Here is a 27,720-nt window from a genome sequence, read left to right as displayed (position 1 = left end):
TGATGATCACCTCCAAGAGGAACTTCCTCCATTTTCTCCATAGGGTTTACCTGGGAGGTCCTGGGGACTGATGTTACTGGGTTTTGGCCCCCATTAATTTATATGGATCCTCTGAGAATGGGTTAAATATATGCTGTTTTTGAAAGAACAGAAAGATATAATCTCCCACTTTCCTCTCCCTTCCTGAACCTTAGGACCCATCGAGACAGCCTGAAACTTTCTGTTATTCAGCTGTTTCATTTCTATTCTTAAAAACTTGCTGCCAAGAGCACACTGCATATTTCGCACATATCTGGCGACCAAGCAAATCTGTCCTGTTTTTTGCAAGGACTATGCTCGTGGCAGGTGGAATGGGCCGTTCTCCCACTGGCAAAAAAAGCGAAAATCGAGCAATTTGCTTATTATTGGTTTTTACAACACTTTTGAGCTGAGGGTCCTGCATAGTGGTGGTCCTGTGAATGAAAGAACCAAGTTGTTATTTAGAAACTAATTTAGAATAAATTGTTTTTGAAAGAACAGACAATTTGTAAAAAACCTTGTGCCATTAATATATTACATCTTACAGGTTAATTTGGTTACCATGCAAAGTATATGCTAGTTTTCTTAGTAAGGCGTAAATGTAATACCTGTTATAAAATATGCATAGAATAATAATAACAATAATAATAATAAAAAATTCAACAGTAATAACCAAAAAAAATTACTGTTTTAGGTTTTAGGTTGACTGACAGCATATAGGGCTGCATTATTTCTGTCAATATCAAGCTGTTAGTCCTTTTGCAATGGCCCATTGTCACCCTCCGTGAAATCGGGGTGGGTCCTGGCGCTTGTGAAATTTTAATTCTAAATTGTCATGCCAAAAGGACTATTCTATAAACTAATTTGTTTAACAGCTAAACCATCCGACATCTACTGTTTTAAAATGGCTTAGTTTAATACTTCTAGTATAATCTACTTTAATCTAAGCATAGAAGATCTCTTAGAAGATTCTGGAGCTTCTGCACCTCTTAACCTATTCTAGGTCGTTTCTTTATTCTAGGTTTAATTAAGAACCTAAGGGATATAAGCTATTTTACCAAAAATTAATTTTCTTATCTGGTTTTTTTTAAATTAGTTTAATACTTCTAGTATAATCTACTTTAATCTAAGCATAGAAGATCAGCTGAGACTTATTCTAGGTTTAATTAAGAACCTAAGGACATTTTTGTCTGGTACTCAGCCGCTGTTTCTAAATTAACAGTCGGAATGTTTCCTTGAGTGGTTCCACTAAATCTGGTTAGGCTATTGTCTGTTCTAAGTTTATATCACCTGTAAGGGTATAGGCTTCATAAGACCTTACTAATGTTATTGATCCTAGAATACTGTTTATATGCACTACTGGGCTTATTCTTACTTAGGCTAGTTAGGGTATTAGCTGATCCAGACTTTCATAGATTACAAATATATAGGCTATATAAACTTAGCAATTTGCTAATAAGTAAGCACAGTTAGGCTACTATGTTTGTCTAGCCCAGGTTGACAACCTCCCTTGTTTATATCCAATCCTAGGTTATTTGGTCTATTATGTCATATAGTAGGCCAATAATGTATACTCTTATAGTCAGGTTATCACTTACTCTACTGTAGGATACTGCCTAATCTGGGCTAATTATTTCACAAGGGTATGGTTACATAAAACACAAATGCCTTAGTACGTAGCCTTGAGGCAGGGCTACCATCTCATCTTGCACAGGTTACTATTTTCATCTAGTTCTAGATTATCATCTAGTAAAGTGATTTTCCAATAATGGGGTGTTTTTGTAAGTTTAACTTAAACTAATATAGCCACTGCCTAGTCCTAGATTATGCCTTGAGGCTAGGCTACCATCTCATTTTGCACAGGTTACTATTTTCATCTAGTTCTAGATTACCATCTTGTAAAGTGATTGTCCAATAATGGGGTGTTTTTGTAAGTTTAACTTAAACTAATATAGCTACTACCTAGTCCTAGATTATATAGATCATACGCAAGTACCAAGGTTATACAGACAGGAAAATTTCTAGTTTCCTTTTTACCAAATTCTAGGATCCTTGGTGTAAACTGGGCTGTTGCCTAGTTCCATAAAAGAATATGTTTTAAAAGGTTCTTACTTGCCTTAAATTGGGTTACTTTCTAATCCAGGTTATTTAAATCACCTTTAGGATATGTAATCCTAGGATATAGGCTACGGACAACATTGTAAGAGGTGCAAAAGAAACGAGTAGGTAAAAGTGACTGCTACTTTATTACAGATCCAGGCAGTTTATATAGCGGCAGACTGGGGTCGAGCCGCGAAAGACAATGAGATTGTGTGTGACTTGAGGTCAATAATAATTAACAATAATATACAGCGAGCAAGTACAGTTTACAGTATAAAGACAGACAGAATTCCAATGTGGATATAATCTTGATGCCTGCGAATAAAGAAATACAAGATACACAATTGATAATAGGTGATCAAATACATATATAGTTTAACTGATTGAAGTCGCGTGACCTGGCACGTTAGGCGAAGAAACTGGGAAGCCACCATAGAAAACTTGCTCAGCGGAGACTTAGCGAATGACACGTTCACTGGAGACTCCACTGACGGCTCTGTAGGTGACGTAGGTGACTTTACAAATACTCCCCCCCTCACCTACGTCACCTACAGAGCCGTCAGCGGAGTCTCCAGCGAACGTGTCATTCGCTAAGTCTCCACTGAACAAGTTTTCTATGGTGACAATGCGAGATAAGAAAACTTTTTTTTTTCTCTTATTTTGCGTTCTGTTTAGGACACATATAAGGTTAACACGAGTTTCTGCGGATATTTTGAGAAGTAAAAGAATATGTGATTGAGTAGAAAATGTACTATACACATATACATGTTAAGGATTAGTAGGCTATATGCGTCTACTGTCAAATACCGAGGTGGGGATGGAAGGGAGGGGGAGGGGTATCGCGGTTGTAACTTGGTGAAATTATGAATTCGTTTAATTATGATTTTTATGCAATTTATGGAACACTACAGTATCCTCAAACCAAAAATAGTGCTATTAATAGAATCTATATCTTTACGACAAAATTAGCAAATCCTTTCTATATGGACTTACATCATAGGCCTACATACACCTAGCTTAACTTATATCAGGCATCAGCTACTGTTTACTGTTACTCCTTACTTTAAAGAGTTAAGCAAAATTTATTGCAATTGTCAAAAAATGGTGTAAGACACATAGACATAGGCTAGCCTAGTTTGAAATGTGTGCAAGAAATAAAGCCATAATAAGGGAAGTACGTTATTATTATGTAAAAGTAAAAATAGTGTCTTCATATTTATCATTATATTTATCATAATGATATAACAAAAGGCTTCAGCACAAAAGCCTATAAAAGATGATATGTATCTGAAAAGTTTTCTTGCCCATCAACATTTGCTGGCATGTGGATACCATAATATGAATAACTAGGCCTACCTATCTAGGTCATTTTATGTAAATTTTATCTAATGCCACAGGCTGTTCCTTTTACCTCCCCGGAAGTTTTCACCAATAGCGAGTTTTATTAATTCCATGTTTTTAGTAGATTCTGGTATTCAAAGAAAGTTTATAATAACATGTTTTTCTTATGCTTAGTGTAATTTATCCCAATTGGTGTTAAAATATGTGAAAAGTAAAAAAGTTATGCAGTGTACATCCGAAAACAAGCTCCTGTCGTTGACTTCGGCGGGTGTTGTTATTAAATTTAGACTTACCAGCACAATACTTTATAATCTCTTTATTCGTTAACATTATTTATTGACAAAACATATATCTGAGGGAGAAATTTACTTTAGTAAATAAGTTTCGAGTCACATTACTTGGTAATTATTTGAAAACAATGATGCTATTCGGACAAAATACTTGCAACCAATCAGCCAGCAGGAAACTTTTCCGAGCTAAAAGGGCACCCCTGCGAGTTGGTGCGAATGCGCCTCGGTAAAAAAAAAACTGAGTATAATAAAATACTTACAGAATAATAAAATAACTTTAATATTACTGTAAAAACAAGAAAATTAGGTTTTATTATTACTGGTGCAAAAAGCCCCTTGTAGATTTTATGTTCTTCATGGACTTAGCAGGCCAGCTGATGAAAATTTTTCAAAAATTCAAGAACAGTAAAAAATGTTAAAATTAAGTTAGAAGACTGACTATTTGACCGGTAATTTTGCTAATCGAGATGAATGTATGTTTAAAATCTTAAAAAGATTGGTTAAGTTTTTCTGTTATGACTTTTAAGTTTTAAGTTTGAGTACTGTAACTATTATTACTCATAAAAGTCCTTCGCAACAATGGGAAATATGTGAATCTAGATGCAGCGCATGTGTGGTTAGATACATTAAGCTCAAATAACATTGGAAACTTCAGAAAATGTTTTAACATGACTTCTATTAAGCAAAAACTATAGCTTGGATAATTCAACTGAAATTCCTAAATGTAATCACTGATGTTCCTCATAGTAATGCTTTTGGCCAAATATTATTTATGTTGTACAGGTATAAGCAAAATATAAGGCTTAGCATTGAAAGCAAGATTACGCGTTCCTTACACTGATGATGCTACTCTGTCTCTACCAGCCCCATCTCCTGAGTGTAGATTTCTTGCTGTTGAATCACATAACAGTTTTAGTTAAAATTAGTCAAAAAACTCAAAGTATGCTTAGTATTAGAGCTAGAAAACATTATCCACCCCACCTTACATCTTTTTGTTAACATTGCTTCTTTTACTAATTGCTGCTCATTTAGAATTTGTGTTTTTCTTGACTGAAATTCAATTTTGTGAAAAATATAGTTTAACTCTTATCAGTTGCTTGAAAATGTCTTTTTTTAAGATACTTGTCTATCCTAGGGAAATGTTTTCATTCTTTTATTCTTCAGTTTTTTTAATATTGCTCCCCTGTTTGCATCTTAAGTTGCTTGGCAAACACAAAGGAATTATAAACAAACACAGAACACATTAACACAAACAAACAAACATTATCTTGATCGACACACGACAGACCTTGCACACTAGACATTAATATGAATAGTACATGTACTCACCATATTTGTTCTTTGCATCGTCGCTCATAGACTCAAAGTCCGGGTTCAGGTGATTGCAGATTTCCCTCCATGCTGCAGTGTTTCAGTCTTGGACTTGTATGCTTCAAGGCTTTTGTCCCAGAGAACAGGCCTCTCTTGAACCAGGCTAATCAACAATTCAACGTCTATGTCAACGTCTTCCATTCTGACTGGCGAGCAATACTATGCACACATCTGTGGTCAGGAAACAACTAAAGTAGTGTCGCGACTCGCGCCGTCCAGTACAGACGGCGGAACGCCATCACGTGTGAACATGTCCATAGAGACCTGTGTACATTTCACGCCGTCGACGGCGCCAAGTCGTTCACGGCGTCAGTTGATATGTGTGAAAGCGTCCATAGACATCCATGGTTATTTGAGAGGACGACGTCGTGCCGTGGACGGCGGATGGCGTAAAGTCGATACGTGTGAAAGTAGCCTGAGTTTGTACTATTTGCGTCAGTTTTGGGTTGGGAATTTGAAAGCACCGAAGCTTCAGCTCTAGAAGAAGTGGAAACCAGTTGCTCTTGGCCGGTTGGGGAGCCACTAGGGCTATCTGACCTTTGAATGTCCTGAGCTTGTGAAGGACTTTCAGTAACAGGTTTACTGGGGGAAACAGATAGATCCTTTGCCACTTGTTCCAATCTATTGACATTGCATCTGTGGAGTGAGCTAGAGGGTCCAGGTTGGGAGCAACATAACAAGGTAGTTTGTGGTTGCATTCTGTTGCAGAGAGATCTACTTCGAGACCTGGAACTTGACTGCAAATCCATCTGAATGATGTTTGTCCAAGGACCATTCTGACTCCAGCAGGAGTTGTCCTGGATAGGGAATCTGCAATGACATTCGGACCCATGCAAGATGGGTAGCAGACAGATGCCACCGGTGTTTGTTTGCTAGGGGAGAATATTGCTATCATAACCTGGTTGATCCGACTCGACTTGGAACCTCCCCTGTTTATACAATGTACTACTACTGTGCTGTCCAAAACCAGTCTTATATGAATCAGATTGTTTGGACGCAGCTTCTTCAGGGTTAGAAAGACTGCCATAGCTTCCAGGACATTGATATGGAACTGGCGGAACATGGTGGACCAAGTCCCTGTACCTTCTTGTGTTGAGAGTATCCTCCCCACCCGCTTAGGGAAGCGTCGTGTGAATTACTAATGCCGGAGGAGGAAATTGAAGAGGTACTGACTTCGATAAGCTCTTGACTGTCGTCCAAGGCCGGAGTCTCTTTTTCAGAATCGGCGGGATCAGAGACACCTTGTCCCTGAACCTGACATTGGCTCGGCTCCGCCATACCCTGTTAATATCTTTCAGTTTGGATTTCAGAAGTAGATCCGTCACTGAAGCAAACTGAAGAAAACCTAAGACTCTTTCTCGGGTACGACGGGAAGCTTTCTTGTTCTTGAGGAACTGCCTGGTTGCCTTGGCTATTTCTCTCCATTTGGCTGGCGGAAGAGATAGTTTGTGTGAACACAGGTCCCACTGGATCCCTAACCATTGAAAGCGACACTCCGGAACTAGGCGGGATTTCTCCGTTTATTTGAAAGCCTAGAGATTCCAGAAAGCTGATTACTATGGCTGTCACTCTCCGGCATTCGTTGGCGTTGGATGCCCAAACGATCCAATCGTCCAGGTATGCGGCTAGCATGATCCCCTGAGACCGGAGTTGCTGAACTACCGTATCTGCCAGTTTGGCGAAGATTCTGGGGGCTAGATTGAGACCGAATGGCATGACCCTGAACGAGTATGCTTGATTTCCCAGTCTGAACCCCAGATAAGGAGAGAACCTTCTCGCAATCGGGACGTGATAATAGGCGTCTGAAAGATCTATAGAGGTGGTTACAGCTCCACGGGGCAGTAGGGTCCGAACCTGCAAGATTGTAAGCATTCGAAACTTGTCACATTGAATGTAAGAATTTAGACGAGACAAGTCTAGAATTACTCTTCGCTGACTGGAACCTTTCTTTGGAACACTGAACAGTCTGCCTTGAAATTTCAGGTGTCTCGCTTTCTATATTGCCCTCTTTTGTAATAGATCTTTCACAAAGTCCTTCAGAGCCTTGGATGGTGATTGATGGAACCTGACTGAGGGGGGAGGACCCTTGCACCAACTCCACCCCAGTCCTTTGGAGACTATGCTCTGGGCCCATGGACTGAAGCTCCACTGGTCCCGAAAATGATACAACCTCCCGCCTACCTGAGATATCTCACTGGGCAGGAGAGGGTCTGCCTCCTCTGGAGCCTCTGCCTCTTCTTCCTCTGGAGGAGGAGCGAGGTGTTCCCCTACCTCGAAAGTATCCTCTGGCTCTAGTTCCCTTTGCATTCTGTATTGAACGAAATGCCCCCTGGCTTTCATATGAAGCATTGAAAGCTGGGGAAGAGACACATGAAGGGGGCAGCGAGAGGCTGATGGGCTGGTTGGACCAGCACATACTGAGGTTGAGGTTGGGACTGGGAGGTTGAAGGATAACCAGGAACGGGAACCTGGACAGCCTGCAAGACAGTCTGAGTAGGAAGCTGTTTGAATTTCTTAAATTTCTACCCGGACTTAGGGTGGGTTCCGGCCGGCTCAGACTGTTTCCTCTTGAATGATAGACCCCAACGGGAGCGGAGACTCTGATTGGCCCTAGTTGCTTCAGCTAGGACCGTATCAACCTCTTCCTGGGGGAAGAGATTAGCTCCCCAGATGGAATTTTTCATAAGCCTGTTAGGCTCATGACGGATGGTGGCTGCCGAAAAGATGTGCTTTTGGCAGTTCATCCGGGCCTTGATGAAGTCATACAGGTCCTGCTGAAAACTCGCCAAGAGAGATTTCGTCAGCACCTGGAATAAAGCATCTTCGCTGTAGACCACTGACGTTGCTTCTGCCAAAGTCAGAGAGTTTAAGGACCTGCTAAGCCTGTCCTTATTCTCAGCTTCAGCTTTCAGGAGCAACTCCGGGATCTTAGGCAGTTGCTCACTGAACAGGTTAGAAGCGCAGTCAGGGTCAAGTCGTGTTACCGTGAAAGTGGCTGGGGCTCCTTCCCAAAACTCAGAATCTCCGGGGAAGACAAGAGAGGTGGGATCTGTCTCCGGAGATGAGGAAGAGGCTTACCCTCCATGCAAGCTTGGCTAGTGAGGGAAGCCACTTTTGAGGTGCAAGGGGTGGAAGAACCTCTCCCAAAGAGAACATCGTAAACGCACCCCTTGGCCGGGGTGAGTTTGGTGTTCTCCGCCTGCCACTCCGATTGAGTCCTTAGCAGAGACGACTGGGCCTGGTCCTCGGAAGATGACAGTTTCCTTGGGGACCTTATCGGACCGAATCCATGCCTCCTCAGTGAGTCTGGCAAAACCTGGGTAAGGAGATTCCAGATCAGGAGGGAAGAATTCGAGTTCCTCCAACCTACGGGTGCCTAGGCCCTCGATAGTAAGGGTACCCTCATGCTGGGGAGCATAAAGGGTCAGGCGCCAAGGGTTCCCCTTATCAAAGGGAGGAAGGGTGGAGGTGTCTGGAACGGAGAAAGATATGTTGGCCGCTCCGCCACGCATGAATCCAGAGATTAAGGTCCCTTGGGACTTAACCTGCTGCGATAGGGAAAGCACGGAAGCATTGGAGGATGACAACTGATTCGAGAGTTGCGACAGCTTGTCGTCAACTCTTTTGTCGAGCTTCTGCATAAGAAGCTCGGCAAATGCTTCTGCATCAAAGGAAGGAGGGGGGGAACCTCCTTACTTTGCTTGGGTCGTGCTCCCTTCCCAGAGGTAGAGGCCTTGCTCGTAGACGGCACGGGGCTAGGAGCCCGTGACGTCTTCGAGGGAACCCCGGAGCGTGCTTTCTGGGACTTCAAGGTCTTTTTCTTAACAGATTTGACCTTAGGGACGGTAGACCTTGCACTGTCCATAAGGCAAGAGGATTTCACGAATCCCAGGAAAGAAGAAGCAGAAGAAGAAGGAGAGCTAAACAGATATTCACCTGCCTCACTTACCCCCTTACCTGCTTGGAGATCCAGGTCCACGTTCATGGGCTCCAGATTCAAATTAAGAGCCGCAACATCCTCGGTGACCTCTCTGCATGCGGCCACGTCTTCTTGGGAGGGCTGAGTCATCTCCTGGATCCCAGCGATCAAAGGGGCGGCTACTTCGTCAGCAACTGACGCTGAGATCCAGGCGCCGGGGAAGAGAACGCTGCAAATATCCTTAGAAAGTACGTAGGGTTTCCCTGCCCCGACGTTCCTCCCGAAGCCGCTGACCCAGGTCTTGAGGGTCATAAGCGAAGAGTCACGAGAGCTGCGGTCAATCTGAAAGAAGGAGAAAGTCAGGTGACCAAACCTCCTAAAAAGAGAATATCTTCCAATTATCCATAAGACGGTCTGGGAGAACGACACCCGGGTTGGGGAAAAACAACGCACTGATGCTAGAGGGAGGGGGGAGTTGGGACAGGCCAGGAGAGGGGGACCAGTAGCGGCGACCAGGGGGTGAGTAAGCACTCCCCGGGCGCCAAGAGATCCACCTTTCTCCCTCTCGATCGGACGAACATGTACGAACGATAATGAGAGAGGAGAGAATGGGGAACCCTCAAAGGCCAAATGAGCAAAGAAAGGTAAAAGGAATGGTGAACAGGGTGTGGGAGCACCCCGGTCACTAAACAAGACCTCGACAGGGTGCCGACCGGGTAAGGTCGAAACCCAGCACCGAGAGGACAAAACCAATCAATGCAGAGGAAGGGGATGTAGGCTATAGCGTAAGGAACAGGGTAAAGCTCTCAAGCCTTGGTAAGTTAACAAAGTATATGAAAGCGAACCAAGGGGGGAGAGAGCAAGGAGGGTGGGGCGGGGAGAAAGGAGGTAGGAGAGGGGTATATACATGAAGTTGGAAAGCTAACCCGAAGGTGTGGATCGGACGAGGGTAGGCTACGCAAGATACCCTCGCTATTCCAGCTTAACCTTATTAGGACTCAACAGTCCAAATGGAAAGGCCGAAACAGGGAGAGGGAGATAACGCAGGCCCAACACCTCTAACCATAACACCACCCGAAGGGAAGCACCAACCATGAGGCCCTCCTACACACCTAAACCTTCCTTCCGAGGAAGGGAACAGAACGCCATAGCCTAACTCCTAGGCTAACCTAACACAGCCGGCTTGCTGAAGGAGGTAGCCCAGGGGGAGAAGGTATCAACCAGACTAGCCTAAAAAGTTAACCTAACCTAGGCATAAATAAAATAATTCAATAATTCAAATAATCATAAAGACACATGTAGAAGGGAGGACCAAACCCAACGCGATAAGAGCGCGGAGGGAAAATGGCCGACCTTCAAGATTAAAAACAAAGGACATAATCCGTAAATATCAAAGACATCCGTGCGCTAGGCCTAAAATAAACCTAATAAGCATAACTGTACCATCTCAAATAATATACCCAAATGCTGGAGGAAGTGAGGGTCCAAAATACAACACATATAAGAATTGATAAAGAGCGGATAGGCCCGAGGGGGGAAACCCGTAGCCTAAACGACAAGGACCCGAACTTCCCCAGAGAATGGTAACAAAACAATAAATAATAATGCCCAATTGAATATAGGATAAGCAAAAGGCCCAAAACATAAGAAAATGAAGGGGAACAAAGCCCCGACATAAAAATCCCGCACCGAGACTGAAGGTCACATGAGGCCGGGAGAAGGTGGACGAGGCGGGCGTTATAAATCCCCCTAATTATTAAATTAGAGGGAAATAAGGAGCCTCAAACGCCTAAAATAAAATAAAGAGATGGTACTCAACTTAGGTGATGAAGAATCCTGGGAGGATGCCATTAAATCAAGAAAACAAGCCTCAAAAGAGCGCACACAAAAAAGGCAAACAAAAGCGACGCGTGCTAAAAATGGAATGTAGGTGACGCTGGTTTGTTTACAGTCCATGAGTGGTGCTGGGGTTTGTAACGGCACCTCACTTGGTGGGACTTTTGACATTGGGAATGTTTACAGGGCGGAGGCCTGTGATTGTGACAATCTCACCCTTTCTCATACACGACTCCATTTCATGGAGCTCGCACTGGGGGTAGTAACTCCAGCTTAGCATTTAGCTTTTCTCTGGTATATTTAGCAATAGCTTTACCTAGAAATAAGTGCTGAATGGTTATTTCACCGGCTGACACAGGTCGGACAACCCAGAAATTTTTTTTTTTTTTTTAAATTCACCATAAATCGAAATATTATGCTAGAGACTTCCAGCTTGTTGCAAAATGAAGGTAAATGATTGAATATTATTAGAATGTAAGAGTTTTAGCTTAAAATTGCGTTTTTCGACCATTTCGGTTGAGTTAAAGTTGACCGAAGGTTGAAATTTTGGCACTTATCGTGATTTATATGAAAATATTTCAAAACTGATAAAAGCTACAACATGAGTTATTTTCTGTTGTATTCTACATGAAATTGCGCACATTTTCATATATAAAACTTTATGTAACGACTAATATAAAACGGTGCAAACATTACGACAACGTGACAAAAGTAGTTCTGGCGCGGACGTAAGGAAAAAGCTTTTTTAAAAAATTCACCATAAATCGAAATATTGTGCTAGAGACTTCCAATTTGTTGCAAAATGAAGGTATGATTACTAGAATATAGGAGTTTTAGCTTACAATTGTGTTTTTTGACCATTTCGGTCGAGTCAAAGTTGACCGAAGGTTGAAATTTTGGCACTTACCGTTATTTATATGAAAATATTTCCAAACTGATAAAAGCTACAACCATGGGTTGTTTTTTGTTGTATTTTACATGAAATTGCACACATCTTCATATATAAAACTTTATGTAATGGCTGATATAAAATGGTGCAAATATTACAACAAAATGACGAAAGAATTTCTGAAATTTTCGGCCGAGTTACCGCACGGACGTAAGGAAAAAGTTTTTTTTTCAAAATTCACCATAAATCGAAATATTGTGCTAGAGACTTCCAATTTGTTGCAAAATGAAGGTAAATGATTGAATATTACTAGAATGTAAGAGTTTTAGCTTACAATTGTGTTTTTCGACCATTTCGGTCGAGTCAAAGTTGACTGAAGGTTGAAATTTTTTGTAGTTGACGTACGGTATGTCCACTCGGCACCCAACACACAATTTTAGTCGACGTATGATACGTCCAGTCGGCGTTTAAGGATTAATGAGAGAAAAACCATGATTGAAGTTGTACATGTGGAGTTCAGAGACGGAGCAGCATTCCCTAATACAGAATGGTGCCTGATACCACCTTTGCCAGACATGGAGAAACATCAAAAGGAAACAGTTCTGTTATGTGGGAATACAGCATTAAAAACTATAAGTGACGCCCTTTACCAGGTCAGCGGTAGGTGGATCTATCCTCCCATTATGAATAAAACCCAACTTGCTCACTAAGTGCCTCCAGCCTTCCGTCTCTTCACCTTTAAAATAATTAACCGTGTGAAGGCAAACATTCAGAATTATGTAGTAACTAGAAAACGAGAGTCAATGGCAGAACTAAAACCATTCGCCACAGTCCTCCCAGTTTCGAAAAATTCCACCAAGGAGTGGACAACACTTCAACTCCCATTTGAAAGGAAAAAGCTCCCCTTGGATGTTGCTACTCAGCAGTTTGGGACCCCTATGAGAAACATCTCAGATGAGACAGCTTCGTCAGAATTCCTTGCTAGGACTCTTCTTAATATCTTCCACCTTGCTAGAAGTTGCCACCAAAAGGCTTCCAGAGGATTCCAGGAACTTTAAGCCTACAGTCACTTCCAAAACTTTTCCTCATAAACAGTTAGGTAGTCAGAAGGGACAACCCCCTTCAAAAGGACAACAGCCACATCAGCAAGGACATCCTATTCATAAGGTCCAAAAACCATCTTACAAAGGAAAAGGAAAAGCAGTGCCCTGAATGCCTATCAAAGGAAAGGATAGAGGTAGAGGGGCATATCAATAGGAATTGTTTGGTCAGGGGTCAGCTTCAAAGACACCACAAGGAATGGAAGTCTTCTCCTCGGGGACACAGCATTGTTCTCAACGGGCTGGGGTGGAAGTGGTCTCATCCTCCCCCGCCTTTAAAGAGGTTCTTTCAAGCATCAAACCCCTCTCTGGAAGATTGCATGCAGAAGGCCCTGTTAAAAGGTGCCATAGAGAAACGTGTGTATATTTGCCACTAAGCATGTCTCTTCAGTGTTCCCAAAAAGGATTCCATCCAAACAAAGAATGATCCTCGACCTATCAACATTGAACAAGTACATTGTTTGCCAAAAGTTTCGGATGACTCCCGTTCCCCAAGTATGTTCACTCATTCCAAAAGGTAATTGGACAGTTTCTATAGATCTGAAAGACAAATACTGGCACATCCCTATTGCCGCTCCCTTTCGCCCCTTCCTAGGGTTCCGGATAAGGAAAGAGACATACAGGTTCAAAGTCATGCCTTTTGGACTAAACATTGCCCCAAGAATTTTTACAAAATTAGCAATGGTAGTTGTCCAGGAACTCAATAAAGAAGGAATACAACTAATAGCTTACCTAGACGACTTGTTAATCTGGGGGCCACCAGAAAAGAATGCCTGAAACACCTAAGAGCAGTGGTCAACAGACTCAAGTCAAAAGGTTTTATAATAAATTGGAAAAAATCCCGCCTCACGCCCAGCAGACGCTTTCAGTGGCTGTGACTGTGTTGGGATACTCTTCAGGGCCTGTTGTCTCTCCCCATCAAAACTTGGAACAGAATAAGGAAAAACCTCAAAAGGTTCCTAGAGCAGTCCATAGTTTCCAGACGGCAATTAGAACGCATGATGGGTCTGCTGCAGTTTGCATTGGTAATAGATCCAATACTCAGATTGTAATTGAAAAATGTGAACACATTTTGGCAATTGCATGCAAGAAGATGTGAGACCGATCTCACCAAAAGAATAAAAAATTTGGGGAGATACTTCAGCCTTGGACCCGGAAGGAATCTCTGGCGAAACAGGTCACCATGACTCTTCGATCTGTAAGAGTGACAGTACACACAGATACCTTGTTGACAGGTTGGGGAGGACATTGGGAGGATCATCAGGTGGCACGGAGGTGGTCAGCTACTCTGAGGAAGTGTCATATCAATTTCCTGGAACTGATGGCTGTCTTTTTGTCTCTCAAAAAACTCAAACCTCCAGAAGAGACACATATTCTGTTGGTTCTAGACAACACGACTGCAATGTCCTGCATCAAGAGATCGGGATCACGTTCACCTCCTCTCAACATGGTAATGCTAGCCATCCTTTGGATGGCACAAGTAAAGAAGTGGCACCTGTCTGCAATTCACCTCACAGGGCCTCTCAACATAATAGCAGACTCTCTATTGAGGAAAACGACAGCTTCAACAGAGTGGATGTTGGACAACTACTCTTTTCAGACAACCGGAAGTGGACCTGTTCGCCACATATGAGAATCACAAACTCCCAGTGTATGTATCTCGAACTTGGACAATCAAGCAATAGCAAGAGATGCCTTCCTACAAGACTGGAACAAGTGGAGGACGATATATCTTTTTCCTCCATTGTCCCAGATTTCGGAGGTTTTGAGCAAACTCCCAACCTTCAAAGGAACAGCTTACTTAATAGCCCCAAATTGGCCAAACAGGCATTGGTTCCTATCACTTCAACAGTGGGCGAAAAGGTCAGTCCCACTGTCGTCCGCTGTTCTATCCCAGAAAGTAGGAGGGAAAATCATTGACACATCCTCCTTCCTGAGCTGAGGCCTTCACATATGGATTTTTTAAACATTATATACAGTGAAAAGTACTCACCCAACATTGCTTGGTACCTAGTGCAAAAATTTCGGACGTCATCTATCCAACAATACCAGTTCATATGGAAGATACGGTTAGATTATATCCATACTTGAGAGCCCAGTTGAAATTATTACAGAAACACTTTTAAATTTTCTGATATATCTTTTTGAGGACAAATGCCTTGCGGTTACAACAATCATGGCATACAAGGCAGCATTAACAGAACCCTTGCTTTATGGATTTGGGATTGACTCCAGCATAGAAGTTGTTAATTCCCTTCTGCGTTCTTTTGCTGTACAAAGACCCGCTCCCGGAAGACTCCCAGTTACTTGGTCCCTGAACAAGGTACAGTACTTGGACTTCTATCTACCCCTCAATTCAGTGGACCCAATACAACCACAACTCACAAGCTACAAAAGGCGATCTTCCTGATTACATTAGGGTCAGGAGCCCGTATTAGTGAACTGGGCTCTCTTAGATGGGGACGATACATCACACAAACTGCTAATAATCAATTATTATTGTCCCCAGGCCCATCATTCCTGGCCAAGAATGAGGATCCTTTAAGAAGGAAATCTCCTATTCTTATAAGGAAACTCAGTTTAGCAGACAAAACATTATGCCCAGTTCAAGCACTTGAGGTTTACCTAGAGGTCATGGCAAACATCCCAGAAGGTCCGATTTCCCTACACCCTAGCACAAATAAACCACTCTCTCTGCAAGGGCTAAGAATAATTTTAGTGCCCCTCATTAAAAAAGCAAACCCACACTCCTTTCCTAAGTCACATGACATTAGGAAAGTAAGTACATCATTGGCCTTCTTCAGAAATGTCTCATTTGAAGAGGTCTCCAAAAGTACAGGGTGGGCCTCAGAGACAGTGTTCATAAAACATTACTGCCATGAGCTTGAACAAATTTGTCTACACTGCATGTCAGTAGGTGGTATGGTTAGTCTTACCCCATAGGCTCTACAGCAGAAAACAGGTGAGTATGCTGACTATTGCTGGGAAGATACGAAAAGACTGCAACCACACCCAGCACACTCAGGTGACTCAGTAGAGAACTTCACCCTAAAAATGCAAGTTCTTGTTCAGTTTCTCGTTTCTTGTTACCAAAACCCCAAAAGGTTTTTTAGAATAAGGAATGGGGCTTGAAATTTGTAGCATGACCTTGGACCATGAATGTTTTTCTTTGGGTTGTTTGGGATTAAAATTTTAAGAGCTTAAGCCTTTTGTCACCGGTCAATTTCTTTTGTAAAGCTCCTTGAGGATGAAACAAGTGACTACTCTATCAAAAAACAGGTTTTGACATAGGAAAAACCTATTTTTGGTAGTTGCTGTTGAGTCCTCAAAACCCTCCCACTTCCCTGACAAAAGGCATGGGATTTGGGCAAAGGATCATCCTACATTGACCAGCAGAGAGTAATGGAGCTGGTCTTTTGCCTGCCCTGGTCGTAAACAAGATGGCAGACGCACATGTGCAATAGTCACTTCTTGCATTTTTTGAAGTAGGAAAAACTGGGTTCAGCCTCGCTGAAGATAAGGAAAAATGCCCTCTTATCTTTGAGTCCATTATACTCCATCACATGTTGTAGGGTTTTCATTACTACACAATACCTGGCTACAAGACCAGGCAAGAAAAATATTTCTTTGATACTGGTCTAGTCACCATGAAGCACTGGCACACCATAGGGGGTAACTCCATGAGGACTCAAGAGTGACTACCAAAAATACGTTTTTCTTACGTCAAAACCTGTTTTATAGCTCGAGTCGCATGATAAGCAAGTATGTGGGGTAATGAAACTAGCCTAGGCCTAGGCTATTTTATAATGGCTGTACTCACCATGAAAGTGGAATGAAGATCCTAAGTCGCTCTGTGGTAGTGGCAGGCGAAGGACAAATTCCCGTGTGGTAGTGGCAGGTGAAGGGCAGTGATTTATTCAGAATCACCGCCTTCAGCGTACCTGAAGCGTTTCATGGACAGCCTCACACCAGTCTTCTTGCTCAGCATTATCAATGACAAGGCCAAGAACATGGATGGCTGGAGGGTGGAGGAAGGGGCAGCAGCAGGACTTGGCACATACGTCTTTGGCCTAAAGAAGTTGTCGACCTTCGTCTGCTTTCTTCCAAAGCCCTTGTGATGTAGATCAAGCACGTCTTTTAGCTGATGAAGGGGTAGCAGAGACTGGAGATGTGTGGCTTAGTAAGGTCGTCCACAAAGCCCATTAACCCTTAAATACCTACTGGACGTATCATACGTCGACTAAAATTGTCTGTTGGGTGCCAAGTGGACGCACCATACGCCGACTACAAAAATTTCAACCTTCGGTCAACTTTGACTCGACCGAAATGGTCGAAAAACGCAATTTTAAGCTAAAACTCTTACATTCTAGTAATATTCAATCATTTACCTTCATTTTGCAACAAATTGGAAGTCTCTAACACAATATTTCGATTTATGGTGAATTTTTGAAAAAAAAAAAAAAACGTCCGCGTAACTCTGCCGAAAATTTCAGAAATTCTTTTGTCATTTTGTCGTAATTTTTGCACTGTTTTATATTAGTCATTACGTAAAGTTTTATATATGAAAATGTGCGCAATTTCATGTAAAATACAACAAAATACAACCCATGGTTGTAGCTTTTATCAGTTTGGAAATATTTTCATATAAATCTCGATAACTGCCAAAATTTCAACCTTCGGTCAACTTTGACTCGACCGAAATGGTAAAAAAATGCAATTGTAAACTAAAACTCTTACATTCTAGTAATATTCAATCATTTACCTTCATTTTGCAACAAATTGGAAGTCTCTAGCACAATATTTCGATTTATGATGAATTTTTGAAAAAAAACTTTTTCCTTATGTCCGCGCCAGAAATTCTTTTGTCACGTTGTCATAATGTTTGCACAGCTTTATATTAGTCGTTACATAAAGTTTTATATATGGAAATGTGAGCAATTTCATGTAGAATACAACAGAAAATAACTCATGGTTGTAGCTTTTATCAGTTTTGAAATATTTTCATATAAATCACGATAACTGCCAAAATTTCAACCTTCGGTCAACTTTAACTCAACCAAAATGGTAAAAAATGCAATTATAAGCTAAAACACTTACATTATAGTAATATTCAATCATGTACCTTCATTTTGCAACAAACTGGAAGTCTCTAGCACAATATTTCCATTTATGGTGAATTTCTAAAAAAAAAAAACTTTTTCCTTACGCTCTGTGCGTTATGCGTAACTCGGCCAACATCTCAGAAATTCTTTCACACGTTGTCGTAATGTTTGCATCGTTTTACATTAGTCGTTACATAAACTTTTATATATGAAAATGTGTGCAATTTCATGTAGAATACAACAGAAAATAGCTCATGGTTGTAGCTTTTATCAGTTTTGAAATATTTTCACATAAATCACGATAACTGCCAAAATTTCAACCTTCGTCAACTTTAACTCGACCGAAATGGTCGAAAAACGCAATTGTAAGCTAAAACTCTTACATTCTAGTAATATTCAATCATTTACCTTTATTTTACAATAAATTGGAAGTTTCTAGCACAATATTTCGATTTATGGTGAATTTTTGAAAAAAACATTTTCCTTACGTCCGCGTGGTAACTCGGCCGAACATCTCAGAAATGCCTTCGTCACGTTGTCGTAATGTTTGCACCGTTTTATATTAGTCGTTACATAAACTTTTATATATGAAAATGTGCGCAGTTCCATGTAGAATACAACAGAAAATAACTCATGGTTGTAGCTTTTATCAGTTTTGAAATATTTTCACGTAAATTACGATAAATAGAAAAAATTCGACCTTTGGTCAACTTTAACTCGACCGAAATGGTCGAAACCTGCAATTGTAAGCTAAAACACTTACAGTCTAGTAATATTCATTTTTCAAGAAATGGGAAGTCTCTAGCACAATATTTTGATTTATGGTGAATTTTTGAAAAAAACTTTTTTTTACGTCCGCTCATTACGGATTCATGCATCATAGTGTGATAATATTTTCTCTGTGTTGCTTTGATCGTTTTACAATTTGTTATATACCAAAATCATCGCAATTTAGTGTACAATACAAAGAAAAAAAAAATAATCCGTTAGCTTTAACCATTTTGCTCACAGCGCGATTTGTATAAAATTATATATGAAAATTTTTTTTTGCGCTGTCATATATGTCAATATTTATATATGATAATGATATTTTTTTTCATTTCTGATGGTTGCATACTAAACTTCAGGCAATGACATGAAAAAGGAGCCAAAAATGAACTCTTAATCTTAAAAACTAAGCGTGCTGTGATTTTTTGAAAAAACTTTTTTCCGCTTCGGCGCTAACTCCCGAACGCCGCCGGCATACGGGAGACGTTTTTGTAAATAGAGGCTCAGCGTTTAAGGGTTAATAGATCCAGGTACTGAGCTATCTCACCCAGTGGCACCTTCTTTCACTGCTGCTCTTCCTTGTCGTTGCCGTCATCGTCGTCATATTCTGCAGCAGCACCTTCATGTATTACCTGCTCAGCTATCTCTTCCTCTGTGAGTGTCTTGTAACCTGGATCAGGTGTCATTTCCTCCATATACTCTTCAACATCCTTGACCTGTAACTCCTCTTCACCTGCCGCTCGAAGTTGGTCGAGGATGACGTCGTCTTCAAACCCCTGGTAATTGGCGATGGAATCTTCGCACTTCAGCAGTTTATTCCAACCATTTTGCAGAGTAGATACTTTCACGGTATCTACACCTTCGCCCAATTATGGAAAGCCGAGTAAAGATTGAAATTCTTCCTTTTGGCGAGAGTCTGTTGTCCTCTTGTTTCTTTGGCGCCCTCCGTCACACAGAGCACCTCCTTCAGCAAGAGGCTGGTATAGAGCCTCTTTGCTGCCACAGTTATTCCTTGATCCATTGGCTGGATCAAAGTCGTCATATTTGGAGGAAGAAAAAGACAATGAACCTGTTCATCTTTGCTGACCAATTCTTTTACATTAGGATAAGCTGGTGCATTATCGAGGATCAGTAGGGCACAAACATGGTCCCGGGAAATCTTGAGGGTCTTCATCTGGTTCTTGATGACTTCAGGGATGAAATAATTATAATTGGAGAACCAAGGCTTAAAGATACGCATGGACGCATGGTGAACCCTACATTCTTCAAAAAACCATACAAAATGGGCAGGTCATTCATGTTGATGTTTCGGAAGCACCGTGGCCATTTTGCCTTCCCAACACACAAAGGTTTGAGTCAGTGAATCCTGTCAGCATTTGCACAACAAAGGATGGAAATTCTTCCTTTGCTTATCTTGTGGCCTTTTGCCCTCGTTTCTTCTCGCCTAACATACGTACGATCAGGCATCTTCCTGAAATAAATGCCAGTCACGTCGGCATTATAAACTGGAGATAGCAGCAAGCCTTCGTCCTCAGTCAACTGGCAAATCCTTTCTCGGAATTTCGCAGCAGCATCTTCTTCAGCAGACAGTGTTTCTCCTGACACTTACTTTTCGGCCTATGCCATGCCTCTGTTTCAAACAAAGGATGGAAATTCTTCCTTTGCTTATCTTGTGGCCTTTTGCCCTCGTTTCTTCTCGCCTAACATACGTACGATCAGGCATCTTCCTGAAATAAATGCCAGTCTCGTCGGCATTATAAACTGGAGATAGCAGCAAGCCTTCGTCCTCAGTCAACTGGCAAATCCTTTCTCGGAATTTCGCAGCATCTTCTTCAGCAGACAGTGTTTCTCCTGACACTTACTTTTCGGCCTATGCCATGCCTCTGTTTCAAACAAAAAGCCCAACCAATCGATGGTGTGAATTCCTTCAGTCCAATATGAATGCTCAGTTTCTTGGCAGCCTCAGTGAGCTGTTCAGCACCGATGCTGACTCCTGCTGTACGTTGCTGCAAGTACCATCTCAGTACCATTTCTTCAAGTTTGTTGTTTTCCGATACCCTCATAGATTTTCGAGGAGCACCAGCTTTGTCCCCTCCATGTTCAATATCATAGCCTTTATTCGTAAATGCTGCCAGTTTGCCTTTAGCCTTCATAATGTCAGACATTGTTTGTTCACCGATATCATAAAGTTCAGCCACACTTTTCTGCGACCAACCTCTCTCTACTTTTGCAATAGCATCCAGCTTTTCCTAGATGCTTAAACGCTTCCTTGAATGCTTTTCTTGAGTAGAAGCCATTGCACAAATCATTATAAATCACAAAAAAGCGAAATAAACACCATGTGCTGCACACAAAGGGTCGAGATAAACTGAATGCAGGTCAGCCGCGTCAACACAAGGGATTCTGGCAACCAAGTGGCCAATTGAGAGTTTGGGTGAACCTGGGTGATGTGCTTTCTCCCTCACTCAAACTCCCAGCATTCATTGTGGCATGTAATTTGAAAATACAGTTTGACGCTCGATCCGGAGGCAAAAACCCTCAAATTGATACTTCCATTTTGCACCAGTATATCCAGAAGTACGGTATACTACGGTCCGTTATCTCGGTGCACTATTGTATATGTCAAAAGAATAAATTATTGTTAGGTGAACAAAAACTTCTGGAAGATGTTGCAATGTTATTTTGAGTGACTGTACACAGCTCTTACTTGTGCTTTACTTGGCATAATGAAGAGTACCCTTCTCCTTGCCCTGCTGATTGACTGAAGATTGTAGGGCTCCCAACAATGGATAAAAGGTGAGGCTTTAGCATATGATAGGCAGTGGGGGCCAGGGGCAGTTACCAGTGAACTGATTCTTTTCATTTTGTAATAAAAGTGCTTTAAATAGGCAAGTGAGTTACATTTGTATGATATAATAGGGTTAATCCAAAGGAATTCTTCTTTTTATGTTTTCAAGTAAATGGTGAATATTTGGTCAAGGAAAATTTGACACCTTGGCATGAGATAGAATAGGGATGAAGAGGAGCTTGGTGTGGCATTGAAAAGCTCATTGTAGGTAACATCCTCCTTATGGGGTTTTCATCAAATGACCATTTTGCTTGTTTCTGCTTGGGATTAAGTGTGATCTCTATGCAACCCAGAAGTAAGGCATTTGTATAGATATACTGTGTATCAGTGAAACTTGCAACTGGTTTGAAACTTTTCTTAATTTTTTCTCTAGGTGTAGGAATGTCAGCAAACCAAATGTACCGAGAAGATGGAACTCCATGTTCAGAACATGAATTTGAAGATCGCAGCATACACTTTTGTCTTGATCGTGAGAATAACACTTACTTGTATGGTGTTTTTGATGGTCATGATGGAGCTAGGGCAGCTTACTTTGCTTCACAGGTAGGTAAAATAAGTTAATGTTAAACAAGTTCTTGAATTTTGTTTAATGTACAGTGGCTCCTAAATTTTTGCAGGGATTAGATTTAATAACCTCATGGATCAATAAATTTTTTGTTTCAAGCTGTATACCTACACTTTCCATTGCTTTTTTTCACCTGTCACTGTATACACTGTGCTATGCATTTTCTGCTATCATTATTTACTGTAAGTGGTTCTTTAGACCAGTAGTGAGCAGCAAGTGGCTTCAAGATTTTACATTGTATAACTGTATGCACAGTATGTTAGAATGGGTAGTGTGATGAAAACTGGTTTACACAGTGAGCCCCTGATTTTGAAGTCACAGAAATTTCAGTGTTACTAATAGAAGTAGGGAACTTGGCAAGTGTAATCACATCTTCAGCCCAAGAAATTTTGTGAGAACCTTGAGGATTCAAATAACAAAGCCATCAATAAACCAAGGATAGGATGAATTGATTTGGTCACCTTTCTTTTACTCAGTTATTCCAGTAATGCAGATAGTAATTTATGTTACTTACTGACTGCATAACTTTTTCAAAATTGAAGATTAACTCCTAGGAAGATATTCAGTCACTTGAAAAGTAAACTCAGCATTGTTACCATCCTTAGACTTTGCAAGGGGGTTTATTAAGCAAAGGCATTAAAGGGGACAAAGTTAGATGCAGGCTTAGTAAAATTATGGGTAAATGTTTAAGGTTAGCAGGCAACTCGGTCATTATTGAAATTACAATCTTATTTTCTTCTAAAGAGTTAAGAGAGGCAACACTGGCACCTCTATTTAACCAACCAACTGGTGAAAGAAAAATAATTTTACTTTTAAGCTTTTGGTTTTGCTAGTACTGTAAAGTGTGTGTGACTCTCTTTTCTCAGGTGTTAAAAGTTCTGACTAAAGTAGACAGTTTAGTTACATAATGTGATGTGCCTGCTGGACATTACTTAATTTTTATGCTTATAATTTTTTTCTTAAAGTGAAAGTATCACTTGTTCAGCTGGCAGCCAGGTTGCTAAGAAATTTTGAGATGTTTGGTGAACAGTCCAACTACTGCAAATCATTGCTAATAAAATATGTAAAAAAACAGTTCGTGTGTGAATTTTAGTAAAGTGATTTTCTTTCCCTGTTTGAGAACGTGATCTGAAATTCTACCAGTATCCATTTGCAAGTCAAATAATACAGTTGTATCTAAAATAATTATATTTTTGATAAAACTCTTGATCCAATCATATAGCTTGTATTATCACCATCTTATGAAATGTGAACATTACAGTCATGTGCCATTTGCATTCTGGAAATGTGTACATTGTCAAAATCATCAGTTGACTAAGTTTTACTTACATCATTAATATTAGTTGCTAAATGAAGCATAACTTGGAGAAGTAATCTTTTGATTATCAGAACTATTAAATCCAAGGCCCTGTCGGATAAGGCAGAAACCCAGAAAAGGGCAAGGGAAAACTCTACGGGTGCAAAACAGCAACTCCATACCCAGATTCACGTTACCTTGTTAACACCACATAACCATAAACACTCGACTCGATATGCGTAGAAAGACAACCATCACACTTTAAACTATAAAGGTAATTATCTACATTATTTTCCCATATTTGTAACAAAATCTACTGTATAAATACAGTTAAAAAAAAGGTGAAACCTTTTTATTCTCTCTTGTAAATGACACAATTATGTAGGTAGGTATCCTACCCATGTTTAACCACAGTTGATCATGGTTTTATCACCATTAATGTTTTCTTATGTAGCAACTTTCTTATCAGTTGTTACCTTATTGTATTACCTCATATACTCATGTATCATGCGATATTTTAAGAAGAAAATTGATATCTTATTTTAAGGGGTTGCACCATACGTGAGATACAAGTTGTGTGTGCATGTGAACTGTTGGCTGGGTGTTACATCCACAGTTTCCATTTGTATAAGTCAAGTAGGCTGTAACAACTGTACTTAAGATAAAGGTAATGGTAATGAAATTAGTACTTTAACTACTGAATCCATTTATGCTGCATTATTATCATGTTATATCTTCACCATACCTTAAATGCTGGCACTTACAATAATAAGGAAGATGAAATACTAGATTTGATGAAAGAGAGAAAACTCAATTTATTAGGAATGGCTGAAACCAGGCATAGAGGTAAAAGCGCTGGTCAAGACGGGAGATGGATACGTACTGATCTATTGTGGAGTAGATGCTAGAATTAGAAAACATGGTGTTGCTATGATTCTAGGCCCCTGACTTGTCCCTTGTTTACAAAAAGTACAGTTAGTGGCTGAAAGACTTCTGTGTTTCACAGTTAGGATAAAGAATAAAAACTATTTGTTCCGACACAATATACAAACCCTCGTCATTTACGTTAGGGGATTACTTTCAGGCGTAGGCTGGAAACAGCCATTGAACGTCAAACAAGGTGGTTAGGCAGTTGACTACTGTCCGGGAGGCAGGAGTACCGCCTTCCCAGATGTAAACATTCCAATTTGCTTTCGGCCGTCGTAGCATGCGGACGTTGTCTTCACGCTCTCTGCCTGACTGTTCTTTTCTTCATTTTTTGGTGGGAAATCTTTGTTTTTTCTTCCTGAATTCATTATGGACGAGCCTTCTAAGCCTTCCTATCCCCAGCGTGTGTGTCCCAGGGTAGGAGGGAAGAAATGTGATTCATTTAGGTCTAGCGTCGATGCGGACCCACACGCTTTCTGCCCATCTTGCAGGGGGCGTGTGTGTTCGCGCGACGCTCCTTGTAGTGAGTGTTGCTCTTGGTCCCCGAGCAATGGAGGAAGTTCGAGGGGAGGAGACATTACCGTCGTAAGCCTACCAAGGAGTCGTCCGAGGGTAATACGCCCCTGACGACTCCAGTGGTAGCGAATGTGTCAGGTTCGCTGCTCCCTCCCGGGTCTTCCCCTGCTTGCTCCCTCTCCTTCGGGTGAGGACTCCCCCTCCCTTCCTCATTCGTCTCATCGGTTGTGGAAGGGCGCGGGGGAGAGTTGGATTGGGACATCCTCTCGGGGGTCTCTTCCCATTCTGGAGGGGAGTTTTTTCCTCCAGAGCGGGTAGAGGCTTCCCAAACTAACCCGACTTTCGCTTCAGGTCTTGGGCTGGATAGCCAGGCAACGGACTCCACATCAACCTGGCTACACCTGGGCCTACCTGGCGTACCGTCACTGGAGGGACTGGTCTCACATCTCTCCAGCGACCACTCACTTTGCAACGACAGTCACCACAACATCGGTCACCATGTCAAGGTTCGCCCAGCTCCCGGTGTCGGTAGCCTCGCACCTGGATACCCAGGTCTTGGCTGCCCCTGCCATGCATCATGCAGTACCACTGCCTCTTGGGTTCCTGGCCCCGTTCACACGACTGGGCCCCTCCTACATGGTGACGTCAACCCTTCCTTATGTGACTGTCTCTGCTCCCATTGCTGTCCCTGGCCCGATTTTGACTATGGTTCCTCGCTTCTCAATCCAGCCCGGCACTTCATCTGTCCCTCTCCCCATTCCTTCAACCCTGGCGCGGCCCGGCCTGGCTGCCCACGCACCACCCGTGCCAGCATTCCCGGCCCTCCCTACTTTCATTCCTGGCTGACATGCGGTTACTTCCGCCCAGGTAAGTGCTGGCCCGAGCACCACGGTCTCTACCCAGGATGCGCCTTCTGCTGCAGCCCCTCCTCCTGTTCCTGAGTCTTCGGCTGTGCCTGCTTGGTTTGGGGATCTAATGGCGATACTGAAGAAGATGGTGAAGAAGAAGAAGAAGAGGTCTAGAAAGGTGTCGTCATCTTCATCTTCATCATCGTCATCGTCTGCTGCCTCTTCTTCTTCACCTTCCGAGGCTTCGCGGCCGAAGAAGAAGAAGTCTGCCTCTCCACCGCCTAAGAAGTCTCGCACCGAGACTTCCAAGGGTCTGCCTTCTTCTACAGGGAAGGCAGTGGGATCTCTCGTCGGCTCTTCCCGATCCACGGATCAGGGAACCGCTGCTCTGGCCTCCGAGTCAGTCGCATCGGGAGCCAAGGGCATGCAGACCAAGGTCCGCACCCCCCCCCCCATGCCTAAGAAATTTCCTGCTTCTAGGGCCAGCGAGTCCGTGTCAGACACTCGTACGCGAGTTGCTCCGAGTACCCGGGTCCCCAAGGAGACCCGGGTACCCCAGGCTGATACAGGAGAAACTTCTCGCTGTACAGACCAGGGCGTGGGGCGAGAGAAAGAACCCGGGCCTGCAGGTGCCCCGGCTCTTCCTGCTGGCACTCCTGTGAGTGCCAAGCCAGGTTCTCGGGATAGCGCTTCGGCCCCTCAGGGCCAAACGCCAGGAGAGGTGGAGAAGAGGTCCCCTGCTCAGTCTTCCTGAGAGGCTATGGCCTCGAAGAAGACTGGGGTGCATCTAGAGGACAGCGCAAGCTCGCGCCAGCCAGACACGTGCTCGACTCCTCCCAATCCCCAGCCACGTCCGCACGGCCAGCTTGGCTCGGGGAAAGCGAGCGTGCAGCTCGGCTCATGCGAGCCGCTCCGCTCTCCTCAGGAGACTGCTTCGCCTAGGCTAAAGCACTCTCCTCGACCAGGGCTGCCGTTGGTGACCGCTCCCGGCCCACTGCCTCTGTTGGTTCTGCCAGCAAAGCCAGTGGGAGCGCCCGATCTTCCTCGCCTGTCCCCTCCGCCCCTTCGGCTCCTTCCAAGGGGCGAGAGTCAGACAGGAAGAGCTCTGACAAGTTTTCTCCTCAGAGTTCTACCTCGTGGGCGTACAAACCTGGCTCGGTCCTTGGCTCGACCAGGTCTTACGCCCGCCTGGTCCAGGAAGGATCACGGGGGTCTGCCGAGGTTCTCCCTCCTGCAGGGAGAGTAGATTGGGAGGATCGCACTCTGGAGGGACTCGAGGGTCCTCTACCCCAGGATGCGGACATCCCCGAGATACAGAGGACTTTTGCAGAGGTTATTGCGCTGATTCGTCAGCACAATGACCTTGGGGAAGGGACCACGACCTCTTCTGTGGATTGTCCGTCACGCCTCAAATCCTTTTGGGGACCCAAGAAGGAACCCAAGGCTTCGTGGGGCTGCCGTGGTCCACGCTTGCCGAGGGGGTCCTGGACCAGGTGAACAGTCTTGTGTCTGGGCAAGACAGCTCACTTTGTTCAGGCCTCTCGGATAAGCTTCTTTCCCCCTCTCTGCCTCACCAGAAGCGCTTTTACATGCCAGCTGTAGGGATATTGCTGACTAAGCAGGTTGACCCGGACCTGACTTGTCTGGATCCGGGTCTGACGTTGCAGCAACTTACTGCAGAGAGTATCTCCCTCTCCCAGCAAGAAGCTGCAACCCTGGAAGCCATCGCCATGGCGGCCTTCCAAGCAGTGTCCTGGCTCGATCTGTGGTCCTTCACAGTATCGAAGGTAGCAGCTTCCTCGGGCGCCATCGTACCTGGGGAGGACTCCGCCTTTGGGAGACTGTGCCAGTCTGGGGGTAGGGCTGTCTCCTACCTCGCCCACCAGACTGCGAACCTGTGGGCAAACCTGGTTATGAAGCGGAGAGATGCCTTTCTCTCTCGCTCCTCCAGGTCTGTAGGTCCCAAGTCAGCAATCTCCCTTAGG

The 27,720-nt window shown here is 42.9% G+C and overlaps 1 protein-coding gene across 6 annotated transcripts in view; it reads left to right on the top strand.

Moving 5' to 3' along the window:
• LOC136833119 (TGF-beta-activated kinase 1 and MAP3K7-binding protein 1-like) overlaps window positions 1-27,720 on the top strand; it is a 532,423-nt gene that overhangs the window by 108,008 nt on the left and 396,695 nt on the right. For all 6 annotated transcript variants that reach the window (XM_067094762.1, XM_067094763.1, XM_067094764.1 and 3 more), the window contains one exon: window positions 21,956-22,125. In XM_067094762.1, the coding sequence (XP_066950863.1) occupies window positions 21,956-22,125 (170 nt within the window). The remainder of the gene's footprint in view (window positions 1-21,955; window positions 22,126-27,720) is intronic.

Source organism: Macrobrachium rosenbergii, chromosome 51, assembly GCF_040412425.1.
Source record: "Macrobrachium rosenbergii isolate ZJJX-2024 chromosome 51, ASM4041242v1, whole genome shotgun sequence".
In the NCBI taxonomy this organism is placed as follows: Eukaryota; Metazoa; Arthropoda; class Malacostraca; order Decapoda; family Palaemonidae; genus Macrobrachium; species Macrobrachium rosenbergii.
Note: the sequence above shows the minus strand (reverse complement) of the source record. Positions and strands in the feature narration are given on the sequence as shown.